General features: G+C 44.9%; 1 protein-coding gene and 1 pseudogene across 1 annotated transcript; both read right to left on the reverse strand.

Moving 5' to 3' along the window:
* Positions 1 to 353: 353 nt before the first annotated feature.
* On the reverse strand, positions 354 to 4171 carry LOC120651946 (annotated as a pseudogene).
* Positions 4172 to 9424: 5253 nt separating this feature from the next.
* On the reverse strand, positions 9425 to 15728 carry LOC120700934. Its single transcript, XM_039985130.1, has 11 exons — positions 15712 to 15728; positions 13825 to 14037; positions 13626 to 13730; positions 13444 to 13515; positions 13288 to 13356; positions 12565 to 13131; positions 12405 to 12473; positions 12253 to 12321; positions 12108 to 12173; positions 11956 to 12024; positions 9425 to 11868 (listed from the first exon to the last, which is right to left on the reverse strand). The coding sequence occupies exons 2-11, from the start codon at positions 14015 to 14017 to the stop codon at positions 10892 to 10894; spliced, it is 2256 nt and encodes a 751-aa protein (XP_039841064.1). The 5' UTR covers positions 14018 to 14037; positions 15712 to 15728; the 3' UTR covers positions 9425 to 10891.
* Between the last annotated feature and the right edge of the window lie 2139 nt (positions 15729 to 17867).

Raw genomic sequence — 17867 nt, forward strand, 5'->3', positions numbered from 1 at the left:
ATTTTGAACACCATATCATATTGTTACAGCGATAGAAGCAATTACCAGTCGGACATCAATAATGCCACTCATGCCCTATTTATAGAAGTCAACATATGCTATTCCCCTAAGTGATTCACTATAAACACAACAATATAAGAAAATTTGCATTAGCAGTTATAGCTGACTTTAAAACTTGTTAGTAGTCATTGTAACTGTCTTCAATCACTGAGGCGATTATCCTTTTTTCCTTTAATCCCTTGAAGAATGAAGGGAAAAGTGTAACTCAAATCCTGATGGCAAACTAAAGATGGATGCCGACTAGGTAGTGTCTCAACCAGAAATATTTTCATGTAGAGGACTGAATAGATCAACAGAATAACATAGATTCTCTTTCTAGTGTCTAGTACTTGTATCACTAAAGATTACAAAAGTAACAAACAGTAATGCTGACTTCACAGGTGAACATAGCAAAATGTAAGTAACTAGTGAGATACTTGGAAAATCCAACTCTTGGGTAACAAGCATCTCAGCGAGTTTTGTCATCACATTCTTCTGCAGCCACCTCCTTATGGGCCTTGCACCATAAAGCTGAGGAAGATGTAGGTAGATTATGAGAAGAAAACGGACCACAGTCATGTATGTTAGCAGAAAAGATGGTATCATGCTTACTGGGTTGTGTTATTCTGATAAGACAACATCCAGAACAACCTCACTTGCAATTATATTGATGCCCTTTTCAGCTAAACGAGCAATGATGGCTTTCATCTGAACATTAGCAACCACCCTCATTTTATTTTGTGAGAGTGGCTCAAATACCACAATCTCACTGAGCCTGTTCAGGAACTCAGGTTTGAAATGTTTCTCTGCCTGCAAGAGCAAAAACTATTTTTGATCGACACTATTATCATACTATATGATTGAACATTTGGAGCAATTAAGTCGTGCAAACCTGCTTGATGACGAGGTCACGTGCAGCCTCCATCGATTTTTCACCGGTCATCGCTTCCATTAGGTACTCAGCTCCAAGATTTGAAATCATAATAATGATAGCATTCTTAAAATCTACATTTCTTCCTTTGCCGTCGGTCAAAACACCGTCATCAAATAGCTGGAGGAAAACATTAAACACTGCAGGGTCGGCCTTCTCAATTTCATCAAAAAGGATTGCGCTGTATGGCCATTGCCTGACTTTCTCAGTAGTTGTCCTCCATCGTCGTGGCCTTGATAGCTTCAAGCAACAGAGAAATGTTGTTAAAAAATATAATTGGTATGAAAGTCAACAAAGCGTGAGAAAATATCCTGCAAACAGTAGGGAGAGAGAAAAAAATGTATAAAACCTAGGAGGTGCTCCAATGAGGCGTAGCACCGAGTGACTGCCAACAAACTCAGTCATGTCGAACCGGATCAACATCCTTTCACTGCCAAACAGTTGTTCTGCAAGTTCTGTCTTGCCAACACTAGTTGAGCCCAGGAAAAGAAAAGATCCTATTGGTTGGGCAGGTTGATCTAGCCCAGTCCTTGACCTTAACACTGCATGTGCAACCAAATTGATTGCTTCTTGTTGGCCAATTATTCGCTCTTGCAACATATCTGCTAGGTGCATTAGCTTTACCTTCTCATCCTGGGTGAGTGAATTGACTGGAATGCCAGTCAATCGGCTCACAACCTAAAGCAGTGTTACAAAATAACCAAGAAAGCCAGTGAGATTGTGAACCACTCCCACAAAAAGAAAACTAGAAGTTAAGAATCTAGCATTTGTCATTCTAGTTAAACAAATAAAGTTGTTAACTAAAATAAAAGTGTAAAAATGTGATCTTCTCACTTGATTTTATATTTTGACATAATTACTCATAAACAATGATTTTTCAGAGAGATCATATGTTGTACTGGAGTTGTCTGAGATGTGAGAAGGTAATGTCAACAAATTGTCAATAAACATATTAAACCGGTGAGATATTAGTATAGCTTACCTATTGCTCAGTATTAATGAACAAGTCTTAACACAAGAATAAAGATAACATGCCTGGGCAATTTGATCTGGGCAAACAATTGATTTCTTCAGAGCATCCACAGGGTTACGCTGCATGTTGTTCCCTTTTAGCTGGTTGTCAGTATGAATCCTTGTGATGGCACTTGTTTCATCAATAAGATCAATTGCCTTATCAGGAAATTGACGACCTTTAAGAATATGAATAAAGTGAACCCATCAAGTTTAGTAGGAAGCAATTGAATCTTTCCCTCAGCCCTACACCAAATCATATTAGGTAGGTTTTTAGTTTATTTCCACAGTTGTGTCAAATATTCTCTCCTAGCATAATAACCTCCATAACATGCTACACTACTCTGTCAGTTATGACGGTTTATGGCAAAAAAGGAAGCATTTACAGCCAGGATGTACTCAGCAAAGATCCAAGCCTGATCCTATTTCCAATATATGTAACATATGTCAAAATCACACTTGATTCAAGAAAAACAATAATCATATTTTTTGAACACTATGCAAATGCAGGTAATTTTCATAATTGAGACATTCATTTCAACAAGAAGAATGCATAAAGGTTTTCAAGTACACAAACTGCAACAACCTACTTAAAATGCAATTGATAAGAAACACTTGGAGAAACCAAAATAAAAATAAGGTTTTGTGTAATATTTTCTACAGCTATTGTGTCACATAAGAAACAAGGTTACAACTTAAGCACAATTTTGGGATTAACTTTCTAGTGATCATACAAAAAAGTGGGAAATTTATCACAAACTATATATGTAACTTAATATCCAAGTTTTTTTTCTAAAGCAAGAATTCTAATCGAGCCACTTTAATTTTTTTCAGAAGCAACCTCTAAAAATGGCAGAGAGTTCTTGAAATTCACTATAGGTAGGGAGTCAGTTTGAATGTATATAGTTTATCATTAGTGAACTTTTTTTTTATTGAATCTCGTATTGACATACAAAGAAACAAGAAAAGAGATTCAGCGGGGAAACAAGAATCAAAACCAAGATATTTTACTAACCATTGTCTAGGTTAACATAACTTAGCAACAAAGGGTAAAACTTAAAAAACACATGTTCAAGATCAGCTTTCAAAGATATTAAACAAAGAAAGTTAACTGAACCGATTTTCTAAAAGAGACTAGAATTCGGATTAAAGACTAGCTTCAGCAATGTAATGTGCATGCTCATTCTACTGGCCTGACCTGAAATTCACTATAATCATGTGTATTGTTATCTCTAAAATGGAACCTAAGCATAGAACAATTTCTGCCTCTCCAATTTACTAGCTCTACACAAATATACAAAGCAACACCCCCATGCAAGTGATCAAAAATTAAACTCACCAGTGATGTACCGATTGGCAAGACAGGCAGCGGCTACAATATGGCAGCATCCTGGATTATGGTGTGATGGTGTTCTTCATATCTCTTCTTTAGGCCCCGCAGAATGGCAATGGTCGCCGATAAGCTCGGTTCGTCAACGAGCACCTTCTTGAACCGTCTTTCAAATGCAGCATCCTTCTCTATGTACTTGCGATATTCCTCAAATGTGGTGGCGCCCACGCAGCGGATGCGGCCGCGAGCCAACGCCGGCTTCAGCAGATTGGCAGCGCCCATGCTGCTAATGTTGTTGGCACCAAGGAGCATGTGCATCTCGTCAATGAATAGGATCACCTTGCCGTTGGCATCCTCTGCTTCCTGGATCACGTTCTTTATGCGCTCCTCGAACATGCCCCGCAACGTGGTTGTAGCCACCATCGCACCGAGGTCGAGCTCCATGATGCGTGCCTCAGAGAGCGTAGCAGGGACATTTCCCACCACAATGCGCTAAGCAATTCCCTCGGCAATGGAGGTCTTGCCCACTCCGGGTGCACCGACAAGGATGGCACTGTTCTTCGTTCGGCGACAAAGGACACAAATGACGCGGTTGATCTCATTGTCATGGCCGATCACCGGGTCGGTCTTGCTAACTGTAGCCATCATGTCGCGGCCATACACCTCCAAAGCCGATGCCTTTGGCTTGAGTGCAGCAGCGGCGGATCCGGATCCTCCTAGTAGGGTGGCCGCCAAATTCATGTTTGCCGGTGTCATCGAACCGCTCTGCGCAATTGATTGAGCATGAAGTGTTTCCCTTGGTAAGACACCCAACGTGGCTGGTGATTGCAGGTAGCGCCTGGCTTCGCCCATTCCACTGTGAGACCGCAGCAGTAGAAGGCCCCGCTGCAGGCAGGGAAACATGGTGTGGCACATTGGAGTAGGATGCGGCCACGGATCCCCGCAACTGGGATGCCAAGTTCTCCAACACGTCAGCCATGAAGAGCGAGGTTTTGCTCAAGGAGGCTACTGAGGCAGACAAGTCTGCTACAGAGGCCGTGTGGTGACGATGGACGGCGAAGACCGATGGCATCGGCGGCATGCCCAAGTTGTTGGTGTGCCTGAGCATGTTGGCCAGTGGGATGGACATGGCGGGTTGCATCGGATCTGAATGAATTGGAAATGTTGGGGTTTTGGTTGTGGAGGAGTAGGCTGGTGCTGATGGTGGTGGGGCCATTTTAGTAGAGGGCTGCCTATACGTGTTGGAGTCGGAGACGAACCCGGTGAGGTGATGTGCTCTCTCCGGTGAGCAATGAGGTTTTCTAGGATGAGGTTGTGTGTCTCCAGGGGTTAAGGGGTCCATATATCGGTGGCGGGCGGTGGTGATATCCATCGGTTCACGTGTCTTGGATATCCAAAAATAATAGCACGACTAAAATAATCAAATAATGAGGAAAGTGATATCTTCAATAGGATATTTGGAGTATAAACGTAAATGTTCAAAGATCCAAATCTAGACGGAAATCTCAATCCTCGTTGCTCTGAGTCGTCATAGTTTCCTGGTGGTTGGGTTATGCCATAGGTGTATCAGAACCATCATTTCATTTTCCCTGTGTCGTTTCTCCAAATAAATTATTAGTTTCCACACTTTCCACCCTCCATCTGTCATGCATTATGGCCAGGTGAAGCAGGACTACCATGCGATCCTGCAGCCCTACTCTTCATAACAACAGAGATGTTGGCACGTCATATGCCACTCACCAAATCATTACATAGTCCCAGATATCTCGAATATGATCTATATATATTACAAATATATACGATTGAAGATTGAAATCTAGATGGGAATCCCAATCCTCATTACTCCATATCAACATAGTCTTCAGGCAACAACTATATCTCCACCGATCTTTTCTTTGTCCACTATCGTCTTTAAGAATAAATTACGTGATTCCAATCTAGCTCTCCCCTGCCTGCATCTATCACCAGCACATCCCCCACCCCACACGCACATGCCTCAAATGGAACCCACTTCTGCTCTCCGTAGTGATAGTGGAGGCGATGCATCACGCCACCTTCCATTAAATCATTACTCGAGCTCTAGATATGCTAGACTTATGGTACCAATAAAATGAACAAAGAGACAAAAAGAAATTGATATCTTCTACAAGATCCATATATAATACACGATATATAAATTTCTAAAAATCAAAACCTAGATAGAAATCTCTATTCTCGTTGTTCTCTGTTATTTGATTTTGCAACAATTTGACCTCCACCATGCTTTCTTTTGTCCTCTATTATTTTCCAAAGAAATTATAATGTTCCAAACTCACTCTCACATCACTCCACTTGTTGTCGCCATAGTCCTCTAGGTATAGGACTAGCACCCACTCCTGCTCTCCACAACGACGACAATGTTGATGTGCCATATGCTACCTCATATCAAATCTCTACATGAGTCCTAGATATCCTAGGCATTATATCACCAATAAATTAACATAGAAAGAGGGAAAACCACATCACCAATAGGATCTATGTATGTAGTGCGGGAAACCTGGACGGAAATATTCACCCTTTTTTCTCCATGTCAACATATTATTTGGGCAACAACATGATTTTCCATCCATATTTTCTTTGTCTTTTGCCATATTTCAAAAAAAAACTTTGAGGTTCCAACCTGGCTCTCCTAACCCTACACCTATTACCAGTGTGCCCCAAGGTGTAGGACTCACCCACTCCTACTCTCCACAGTGACAATAATTAGATTTATGGGCTTGGCCCATATAAATAATCCTAATAAATCTCAAAGGCCCATTAGCGCTAAGAGGAGGTACACCATCTATTAGTCTCGTATTGCTAATGGACGAGGGTGTAAGGGTTTTTCTCCCTTTAAATACGGACCACCTCCCTCATGGAAAAAGTGCACCATAGATCGTTATACGTGGAGTCCCCTAGGTTTGGGAATTCATAAGTAGATCTAATCGAGTTAGGGTTTTGCCTCTCCTCGCTGCTACGCCGCCTTCGTAGTTGCTCCACCCCGAACATCGGCGTGCACCGGCGAACGGGAGAGCAGGTCTCCGGAACCGCTCTCTCTTGTGATCCTGCACCGGGAGAGGGCGAATAAGGTTTTTGGGAAGCACCAAGCGCGACTGCTCATCTTCTTCGCCACGACTCGTCCTCTGTCCAAGTCAGGAGCTGCGGCATACCGTCGTCTGCATCGCCGGTTGCTGCGCTCCGTTCGAAGGACCATCTTCGTCTCGTCTGCGCCTTTCGTCTTCCCGGCGGCTCCCGCACAGTACGTATTTTGTGATCAGATCTGTTTCATAATCATGTTTTCTGAGATCATGTTTATGATATACTGTTGTCAGTCGAAACCCACCGGCGAGCAGCGACAGGCAACACGAAGAGCCGGGAGGTCGCCGGGGCGCTGGCAGGCACTGCTCCCTCGTCGACGGCCCGCAATTCCGTCACGCGCCCGGAGGTTCTGTGGAAAACCGGGCGTGCCACCTGACATATACCCGATCAAGAGGGTGCGAACGTGCTCCAAACAGTTTCCTGCGTACAAAGACACGTGTAAACATAAGTCCGAGCCGTGGTCGGCTCCCCGGGACGACTCTTGCATCGGCTTTAAAGAGCCGATCGAGTCCCGGTGTTAGATTGGATCTGATTGTATCCAGATATGATAAAATAAGCAAATAACTGTAAAGCTGCTTCAATTGAATCTAGTCAATCCAATCCACGATAGTAAAAAGCTTCACTGCTAGATCGGAACATCCTACACGTGACTGGGCCTAATGAACGTAACAGATAACTAAACCAAAACCCAAAACAGAGGCCTAAGAACTAGCAAGAGCCGATTCCCGGAACAATCCCTATTAAGGCTAAGATAAAGCATCTAATACGCCACCGGATCATCCAACCCGTTTGCAAGGCCTAACCTAGCAGATATTACGCCAACTCTTAAAGATAAGAGCAAACCATAACAGATTAGATCTACTAGACATAAAAGAAGCAGGGTGTTGTCTCTGTGCGACTAATTTTATGCGACAAGAACTAGCATAAGATTGAAACGTGATTGCACAGAGACAACATGATATTCGTAGATGATTAGCAACGAAGCACAATGGATCTACTAAAAGCCATGCTACGAACATCAGGATAACTAGCATTACTCGCCATAAAAAATGCTTCAGTACGAGTAATACCAAGGTAAAAACAAGAACAACGCTGCCCTGATCGCGAGAAGCGATCAGGGCAGCATGGCGCTTACTTGGATGAAACCCTAGGATTAGGGGTGGCGATGCGCCGAGAGTTGTTGTTTGCGAGACGTGATGACACTCTTCTTTCATGAATAACATAGGGTACATATTTATAGTCCGGAGACTTGGGAAACAATCTAAGCTAATCTTGTCCCGATTAGACTCTATCTCTAATCTTAAACTAAATCTAAGGATACATGGCCCATGTGGCCCAAATGCTCACGCAGAAGCCGATTTACAAGCCTTCTTCAATCTTTTGCTTTAAGCCCATCTTGCTTTCGGCCCATAAATTAATCCTGTTAATTTATGGCGATAACATATACGTATTGTCTAGTATGTTAGAGTCATGCATGCTAGGTTTAATTCTTGTCATGATAAATCTAGTTCGGAATTTAAACTTACAGTTGTCTATTTCTCCAACAATCCAAAAACCTTATTATAGGCAATCTGTTGATTTAACAATGGCTAGTTTCGCTAAGTCACTGAGGGCAGAAAAGTTTACTGGCGTGAACTTTAAGATCTGGAAGTCCAAGGTTCGCCTCTGGTTTACTGCTATGCTCATCTGGGACATGAGACTTGACAAGCCTAAGGGCGTACTTACTGCTGAAGAGCAGAAGAAGTACGATGAGGCTAATAATCTCTTTGTCGGATGTATCATTAGCAATCTGTCAGACGGATTAGTCCATGTGTACATTGATGAGACAGAGGCGAAGACGCCGTGGGATGCTCTAGTTGCTAAGTATGATGCAACAGATGCGGGTAATGAACTGTACCTCATGGAGAGTTTCCATGACTACAGGATGGTGAATAACCATTCTGTGGTAGAATAGGCGCATGAGGTGCAGTGCATTGTCAAGGATCTTGATCTCCTTAAGTGTCCTATTCCTGACAAGTTTGTGGCTGGATGCATTATTGCAAAGTTGCCTTCCCAGTGGAGGAACTTCTCCACAACTCTGAAACACAAGAGACAGGAGATATCAGTTGAAAAATCTGATAGCGACTCTTGATGTTGAGGAGAAGGCTCGGAAGAAGGATGTGCCTGAGAAAGGAGATCAAGGCCAGTCCAGCGCCAACCTGGTCCAAAAGTTCCCACATGGCAAGAACAAAGGGAACAACAAGCCTAACAAGACCACTACCTTCAAGAAGAAGAAGAACAAGGCTTTGGAAAAGTGCTATGCATGTGGTAAGCTTGGACACTTCTCCAAGGAGTGCCCAAATCGGGCAGACCGCAGGGCCAAGAAAGCAAATGAGTCCAAGGATGTCAACATGGTGACCATAAGCAACACTGGAGATGGGTACGGTAATTTACCTACAGTTCTTTCAGTTTTTCAATCCACGAGTTGGTGGCTTGATACGGGTGCTAATGTTCATGTGTGTGCTGACATCTCAAAAATTTCACGAGGAATACCATTAGCATCATCATACATCTCATCAATCTCCGAAAGAGGAAATGTCTTAATGTCCTTCCCCATTGACTGTAACATATTTCTAATATCAATAAGTACCATTTGTGTGGCTATATCGGGTGATGGACTGTTTCGTCAATAGTCCTCTGATAATGCATCCAAGTGTTTCTTCCAAAGTTCAAACACATCACTTGGTTCACAAAATACCAAAATAGTTGCAAATAGCCTCCGTAGTGAAGAAGGCATTTGGAACGTAGAAGCTTCCGTAAGGCACTCATCTAATGTATTATCTTCTTCAATTAGACCTCTTCTTTTGGCTGGCTCACGGAATGTAGCTTGCACGACACCATCAACCATTTTAAGATGGTCGAATGAGGTAGCTCCAGCAACATGGTTAAGTAGAACGCGGAGGTAATAGCGTTCTCCCTCGGCCTGGTGTGCGGAGACAATTCTACCAGCTTGCTTGCGTCCCTCATATACCCTTCGCTTCCAAAATTTACCATTGGGGTGCCAAGTATAGAATTCTGGAAAATCATGATACAATATCCCACGTGCAAATTCGTCGACCCTATTTTGAGCAAAATATGCTGTGAGCATTGACTCTTCCACACCAGGATGATTTACTATATTTTGTATATTAGAATGCTGATGGAATGACACCATATGCATATCAGGTAGATGAAGCTGCAGTTGTTTCATAGGTGGGTGGTTTTGGCTTAGGTTGAAACCATATATCCTCCACATTGCTTCTGGAGGCGTCACCCACCGAGCATCCCTAAATTGCTTTATCTCATCAACATTACCATTGCCATCAGCATTATCACCTTCTCTAACAGCAATAGATGCCCGATCATGACCCTTGTAACTGTATTTGAATAAGTATTTAACAGATTTAATGCTTCCACAAGCTTCAACATTAATATGGCAATTGAACATGCATAGCAGATAAGGGTTGTATGGGACTACCCATCTATTGTCTAGCTCACGACCTCTAACAATTTCCTTACATTCATCATTACGTCACCTATATACGGGGTAAGAGTCTTTTCCCTGAGATGTGGACTCGCAGAAGGCCTGTGGATAGCGATTCTTACAAGATGTGCGTCCCTTAGTGCAAGGACAAAACGGGTTTAGCACCCCGCACGGGCCATGCATCATGTTCTTGGTGACCATCTTGTATAACTCAGGAAACTTTTTCTTGTTTGGAAGTTCTACAGAGATAAGAAGATCATATTGCTCAGGACATGTAAGCTTGTACTTCCGTTTCATGATCAGCAAGAAGTGAGCATGTGGCAACCCCCTCTTTTGAAACTCCACAACATATACATAAGCCCGAACCTTACCAAGGATATCATTCCCCATCAATTTCTTCTTCAGCACCTCAAGTTTTGCCCTGAAAATCCTAGTTACAAGATCAGGGCGATCTTGTGCAATTTGGCCAGGCAAAAGGTCTTGTTTGATCTCATTCCAATTTGGATTGCACGTCATTGTGAGGAAGATATCTGGTTTCCCATACTTCCGCACCAATGCCATAGCATCCATATACCGACGCCTCATGTCCCGAGGACCTCCTATGAATGTCGTGGACAACACTGTCCATTTCCCAACGGAATCTGCTCGACCCTCACCTGCATGCAAACTATCAACGAGACCTTGGTATAAATCAGCCCTCAACTCCTGCTGATTATTCCTTATGTAATCTAAGCATGAACTTTCTATCTTCATGTATGTGTCCACATCAAACTGCTGGAATAGCCGCTTACCAAAAAATACTAGGTTAAATATACCGGGACACATCTGGAATCTGTAGCAGTAATAGTCACGTACTGACACACATAAATTGCCGGGCCCACCTACACATTTGTGAAGCTACTATTACCATAAAGAAATATAGAACAAGAAGTAGTGTGTAATAAAAACTATAATTATTTATTTATAATCCCCGAACTATACCTTCACCATCACCGCCATCACTTTCAGCGCGAGCCTTTCGGTTTGCACGGGCAGCCTTGGCCTCTTGCACAGTCACACCAACCTTCGGAATGCAACTATGCCAACCGAGCTCCCCTCTGGGAAAGAAAAGTGGATATGATAATGCATCATAACATGCGTGGTATGAACGAATCCCATGCACAGACCTATCCTTCCCTTGCAGGAGAACACTATGTTTGAACTGGCCTAGGAGTTCACTACCCTCAATCCAAACAGCAGCAACCTCCGATGTGAGAGGCACATTATATGTTCTTTGATCTAACTGTTGGTCAAGATTCAATGCAACATGGTAGTCCTCTACATTTTCAACGTGACCCATAGACCTCAGATGTTCGGAGTATGGGTTGCCTTGTAGTATCCCAACTAATCTTTCTATAACCTCCTTATCCTTTATCAAGCATTCTTCACGACACCTACGGTATCGGTGCTCAAGAGAAGGATCATCATCATAGAAGTACAATTCAATGTGTTTAGGTTCAATGCCTTCTTCCTTACCAAATGACCGAACATTATGGTACATCTGTCCATGTGCACGAAATGTATAAACTCCCCCATTTCGCATGTTGGTTGTCATACGATCTAGGTGGCAATACAGGGATGTGAATGAGAAATGACCATTAAAGAATCTAATATTTGAGCGGAAGTGTCTAGCATCAGCATCTGAGCTTGACCAAAGCCTCATGAGTTCAGGTGGTGTGTCAGGGGTTGGTAGATGTATCTTCCCACTGCGGCAACAAAATCCAGGGGGCTCGAACTGAAATTTCTTTGCATTGCAGTGTTCACAATTAGCAACTGGCTCAAGCTTATGCGTCTCAGATGGTACATTTTCAAACACTTTGCCGAAGGGATCAATTACATCCGACACATCGGCATCATCTCCACATGAAGTAAGATCGCCATCATCGTCGGATTCACCATCTGTACATATATTAAATGCCATTAACATTCCATTCTAGTAGAATTTAACATTTTTTTCCAATCGCAAGAATTGTGTTTTGCCAATACCTTGTCCGGCAAAAAGGTAACCCTCATCTTCTTCATCATCCTCCTCGAAAATAACATTCTCATCCCCATCTATTTCAATAGTACGATCATTAAGTTGACAAGAATGCAACATCAAATTGATTAAAGTTGTTAATGAAATGTAGGGAAAGTACCATCCTCGACCATAGGATATTGTGTCTGCAACTCAGGGTCATTTTGCAGTCGGGCGCCACCTAAACCTTGAAATCAAAATTAAAGGTACCATCAATTTGTCAACTTAGTGATCATGAGTACAGGATATTACGATGATCTTTTTACCATCACGATTGGTGCAGATTGGCTGTGACTGTGATGCCATCCAGCTACTGGCCTTAGGAGCAGATCCACCTGAAGAGAAAGGAGTTTATTTAGTCAACACAATTAGAGGGAGTAGCAAAAATTTTCCTTGGAGGTTTTTTTTTTCATTTTACCAATATCGATTTCTTCATGCTCTTGAGTCTTAACTCGCTCCATATGATCCTGGTGGCCGTGTTGTTCTTCTGAAATAAAAATCAGTATGCATATTAAATTAATGATTTAACATACAACTATTCTTTATAAATTTAATCTTTGATGTGGGGCAGTAATTACCCTCACAGGATTCTGTTGACAGCTGATCGCCACACTTGTCCGTATCATACGTAAAACTGCGATTTTTGCCAATGGTTGCATGGAACTCCTTATTTCTTTGATTTCGGAGTGCATTTCTCTCAACGGCAACCACACAACGCCTAGGTAGACAGTGTCCAACCCCAGACTCCATGCCCTGATCGTCTAGTGTCTGTTCAACTATCGGTGGGATGTAAACAGGTGATCCGCTGAATTTCGGAATAACCAATTCACTCACACTGGTCAAAAGTTCTATGGGGGTTGGAATTATAAGTTTGGGCACAAATTGAGGGTTTGCCATAGCTATAGAATCGGGGTGTAAGTTGTTGGCTTTGAATTCTTTCAGTCCACGTTTATATTCTCTTTTCAACCCCTTAACATTAGCCTTCTTCTGTTCTGCAGACAACTGGGGCCTATTCGCTTTTTTGGCATGGTACACGTCTCGACGACGCTTATTAATTAGTTTCCTCTTCTCGGCAGTCATTGTGTCCCTCTGGGCTCTAGCCCTCTCACATCGGCGTTCCTTAGGACAAACTCGATGAGTTTCACCTGTTGCATAGTAAACAATAAAATTACAAATATAGTATTACCAATGTTGTTCTGTGCTATGGGCGACAACTATAAAATGTAATTATACTTGACTTAAATACATGCTTATAGTCGTCTATACCAAGTATAACATTAACAAGCTATAATATCATGCACCTGTACTGGGGTCCTTGCTGGGAATGCTATCATCTTCGCCCATATTATCAATAGTACCCTGGTAGACATCTGTATAGGCAAAAAAATTCAATAAATTCTTGAAAAGGTAATCAACTTGTAGCATATCAACATATGGACCAGCTATAGCAAATGTACCTAAAATATGATTTGCGCTGGTAGTATTGACTGTAATGTCTCCAAGTGTGGTATGCGTGCCCTGATACCCTTCTGCATGTGCACAAAACGACAAGCATATGAACCCTATATAATTGCAACATGACCCCAAACGAATGTCCAACACATTTGCCTAATAATTACTCGAACAACCAAAACACTACCTGGCACATCTATCGACCGGCTGAATTCTTGGGCATAGGAGTCATTGCGATGAAGCCAATCAGCAGTTTCATTAGTCGTCGATGGACTTACATCTGTTTCTACACCTTGAGGTTGTATGTAATTGAGTTAACCTCTAATTAATGAATCAGTGACAGTCATATAAAGGATTGCATAATAGATCGATGTATGAAGGGAGACCTGTTGCCAATATTTCATCTTGTACGCCTGGATACTTGTTTTCATTACATTGGGCTTGTATGTTTTTCTTCATCAAACGTGCTTCTCGGCGCTTCTTGTTCTTTTCTTCTTTTTGTTCAGCAGACATCCCAGCATACCGCTCCCTTTCTCGTTGCCTCTTCCGTTCTATTTGGTCAAGGGCAACTGGAGTCATATTGGAAGTGTCTTTAGTATCTGCAATAGTTACACCCTCAGTTAGGAAAACTAATTTCAGATGTGTAATTATCTTGACCACTAATAAGAAATTAAAAGGACAGATTCATGTGAGGATAAGCAATTTTATATTCTGCAACATCGTTCGATCACCCAATTGCACGACAACTGCAGCTATTTCAGTTCAGACAGCTGGTGCTGCGCAATGGCCATCTTTTCATCATGAACCAAAGTACCTGCTTTGCAGTAGAGTTGCCATTCATGATTACCTGAGCTAGGGCTTCCAGCCGCGTCGGCGAGGGCGATGGATCATAGGGCAGTCCAGGTGTTGTTCGGCGCAGCAGGCCAATCGTTCTTTTTAGTATTAGAGATGAGAAGCAAGAAGGGGGCACTGCAGACCCGCCTCAACTCTCGGTGTCGTAGTCTTCAGAGAAGATGAGCTGCACGTTCAGGATGTAGTTCCTCGAAGATGAGGTTGGAGAAATGGAGGACTGAGAGGTTCTCAACCAGGTCCTTGCCCAAATAATGGCCAATCCTGCAGGAGCAAGAACATTCAGTAGGAAATACTACTTCACTTCATGTGGTGCGCTCACAAGAGAAGAGAATATGCCATCTGAATTGAAATTGCTAATCCCGTTCCTATCATGTAACTAAGGCTACCTGAATATCTGCTGCTCGGCCAAGTACCTCTTCAAGGACCGAGCGAGCTCCCCTTTGTTATCAGAGTCGTGGCCGAATGGCTTCTCCACTGAAGCAGACGCGGTGCGGCTAACAGGCTAGGTGTTGTTCGGCGTGGACACGCCGGCGCTTGCCCGAATCACTGGCGCCGGCGCCGGCTACGAGGATGCTGGCGAGCAGCGCTCGCCCGGATCGGTGGTGGCGGCGGCGGCTATGAGGATGCTGGCGAGCAGCGCTCACCCAGATCGGTGCTGGCCGCGGCGACGAGGACGGCAGCGGGCTGCGCGATGGGATCGCGGGGGAGGGCAGCGCGACGGTTTGCGAGGGAGGGCTGCGCGATGGGATCGCGGGGATGCCGTCGCGCACGGGGATGCCGTGCGACGGGGGAGGGGGCGGGATCGCAGGGATGGGAGGGTGCCGTGCGATGGGGAGGGAGCCTCTGGGATCGCACGAAGGACTGCATTGATCGGACGGATGCAATACATCGCAGGGCAGAGCCACCGCAGGGTGAGGTTAGGGTCACACTAATTTTATTTCTCCCATTCGTTCTATTTGGTCAAGGGCAACTAGAGTCGTATTGGAAGTGTCTTTAGTATCTGCAAGAGCAACCATAAGTCACGGGACACCGACATTGCACAAAGCATGGAAAACACAATCATAGAAATACAAGTCACCTATACCAATAGCGTTTGATATATCAGCAAAGGGTATTCTTCCTGAGTGCGCCATTGTTGTATAGAAAAATACTCAGTGCTGACCAATTACGTATCTGCATTGGTTACACCCTCAGTTAGGAAAACTAATTTCAGACGTGTAATTATCTTGACCACTAATAAGAAATTAAAAGGACAGATTCATGTGCGGATAAGCAATTTTATATTCTGCAACATCGTTCGATCACCCAATCGCACGGCAACTGCAGCTATTTCAGTTCAGATAGCTGGTGCTGCGCAATGTCCATCTTTTCATCATGAACCAAAGTACCTGCTTTGCAATAGAGTCGCCATTCATGATTACCTGAGCTAGGGCTTCCAGCCGCGCTGGCGAGGGCGACGGATCGTAGGGCAGGCCAGGTGTTGTTCGGCGCAGCATGCCAATCGTTCTTTTTAGTAGTTGAGATGAGAAGCAAGAAGGGGGCACTGCAGACCCGCCTCAACCGTCGGTGTCGTAGTCTTCAGAGAAGATGAGCTGCACGTTCAGAGAAGATGAGCTGCACGTTCAGGATGTAGTTCCTCGAAGATGAGGTTGGAGAAACGGAGGACTGAGAGGTTCTCAACCAGGTCCTTGCCCAAATAATGGCCAATCCTACAGGAGCAAGAACATTCAGTAGGAAATATTACTTCACTTCATGTGGTGCGCTCACAAGAGAAGAGAATATGCCATCTGAATTGAAATTGCTAATCCCGTTCCTGTCATGTAACTAAGGCTACATGAATATCAGCTTCTCGGCCAAATACCTCTTCAAGGACCGAGCGAGCTCCCCTTTGGAATCCGAGTCGTGGCCGAATGGCTTCTCCACTGAAGCAGACGCGGTGCGGCTAGCAGGCCAGGTGTTGTTCGGCGTGGACGCGCCGGCGCTTGCTCGAATCGCTGGCGGCGGCGGCTACGAGGATGCTGGCGAGCAGCGCTCGCCCGGATCGGTGGTTGCTGCGGCGACGAGGACGACGGCGGGCGGCGCGATGGGATCGCGGGGGAGGGCAGCACGACGGTTTGCGGGGGAGGGCTGCGCGATGGGATCGCTGGGATGCCATCACTCGCGGGGATGACGTGCGACAAGGGAGGGGGCTGGATCGCAGGGGCGGGTGCCGTGCGATGGGGAAGGAGCCACTGGGATCGCACGGAGGACTGCTTTGATCGGACGGATGCAATACATCACAGGGCAGAGCCACCGCAGGGTGAGGTTAGGGTCACACCAAATTTTTTTTTCTCCCAATCGTTCCTTTTAGTAGTAGAGTGTAGAGATGAGAAGCAAGAAGGGGGAACTGCAGACCCGCCTCAACCCTCGGTGTCGTAGTCTTCAGAGAAGATGAGCTGCACGTTCAGGATGTAGTTCCTCGAAGATGAGGTTGGAGAAACGGAGGACTGAGAGATTCTCAACCAGGTCGTTACCCAAATAATGGCCAAACCTGCAAGAGCAAGAATATTCAGTAGGAAATACTACTTCACTTCATGTGGTGCGCTCACAAGAGAAGAGAATATGCCATCTGAATTGAAATTGCTAATCCCGTTCCTATCATGTAACTAAGGCTACCTGAATATCTGCTGCTCGGCCAAGTACCTCTTCAAGGACCGAGCGAGCTCCCCTTTGGAATCCGAGTCGCGGCTGAATGGCTTCTCCACTAAAGTAGAGGCGGTGCGGCTAGCAGGCCAGGTGTTGTTCGGCGTGGACGCGCCGGCGCTTGCCTAGATCGCTCGCGGCGGCACCGGCTACGAGGATGCTGGTGAGCAGCGCTCGCCCGGATCGCTAGCGGCGGCGCCGGCTACGAGGATGCTGGCGAGCAGCACTCGCACGGATCTGTGGTGGCGGCGGCGACGAGGACGGCGGCGGGCAGCGCGATGGGATCCCGGGGGAGGGCAGCGCGATGGTTTGCAGGGGAGGGCTACGCGATGGGATCGCGGGGATGCCGTGCGATGGGGGAGGGGGCAGGATCGCAGGGATGGGCGGGTGTAGTGCGATGGGGAGGGAGCCGCTGGGATCGCACCGTGGACTGCTTTGATCGGACGGATGCAATACATCGCAGGGCAGAGCCACCGCAGGGTGAGGTTAGGGTCACACCAATTTTTTTCTCCCAATCATTCTTTTTAGTAGTAGATAGAGTAGAGATGAGAACCAAGAAAGGGGCACTGCAGACCCGCCTCAACCCTCGGTGTCGTAGTCTATAGAGAAGATGAGCTGCACGTTCAGGATGTAGTTCCTCGAAGATGAGGTTGGAGAAACGGAGGACCGAGAGGTTCTCAACTATGTCCTTGCCCAAATAATGGCCAATCCTGCAGGAGCAAGAACATTCAGTAGGAAATACTACTTCACTTCATGTGGTGCGCTCACAAGAGAAGAGAATATGCCATCTGAATTGAAATTGCTAATCCCGTTCTTGTCATGTAACTTAGGCTACCTGAATATCTTCTGCTCAGCCAAGTACCTCTTCAAGGACCGAGCGAGTTCCCCTTTGGAT

The sequence above is a fragment of the Panicum virgatum genome, chromosome 1K (assembly GCF_016808335.1).
Source record: "Panicum virgatum strain AP13 chromosome 1K, P.virgatum_v5, whole genome shotgun sequence".
NCBI classification, from domain to species: domain Eukaryota; kingdom Viridiplantae; phylum Streptophyta; class Magnoliopsida; order Poales; family Poaceae; genus Panicum; species Panicum virgatum.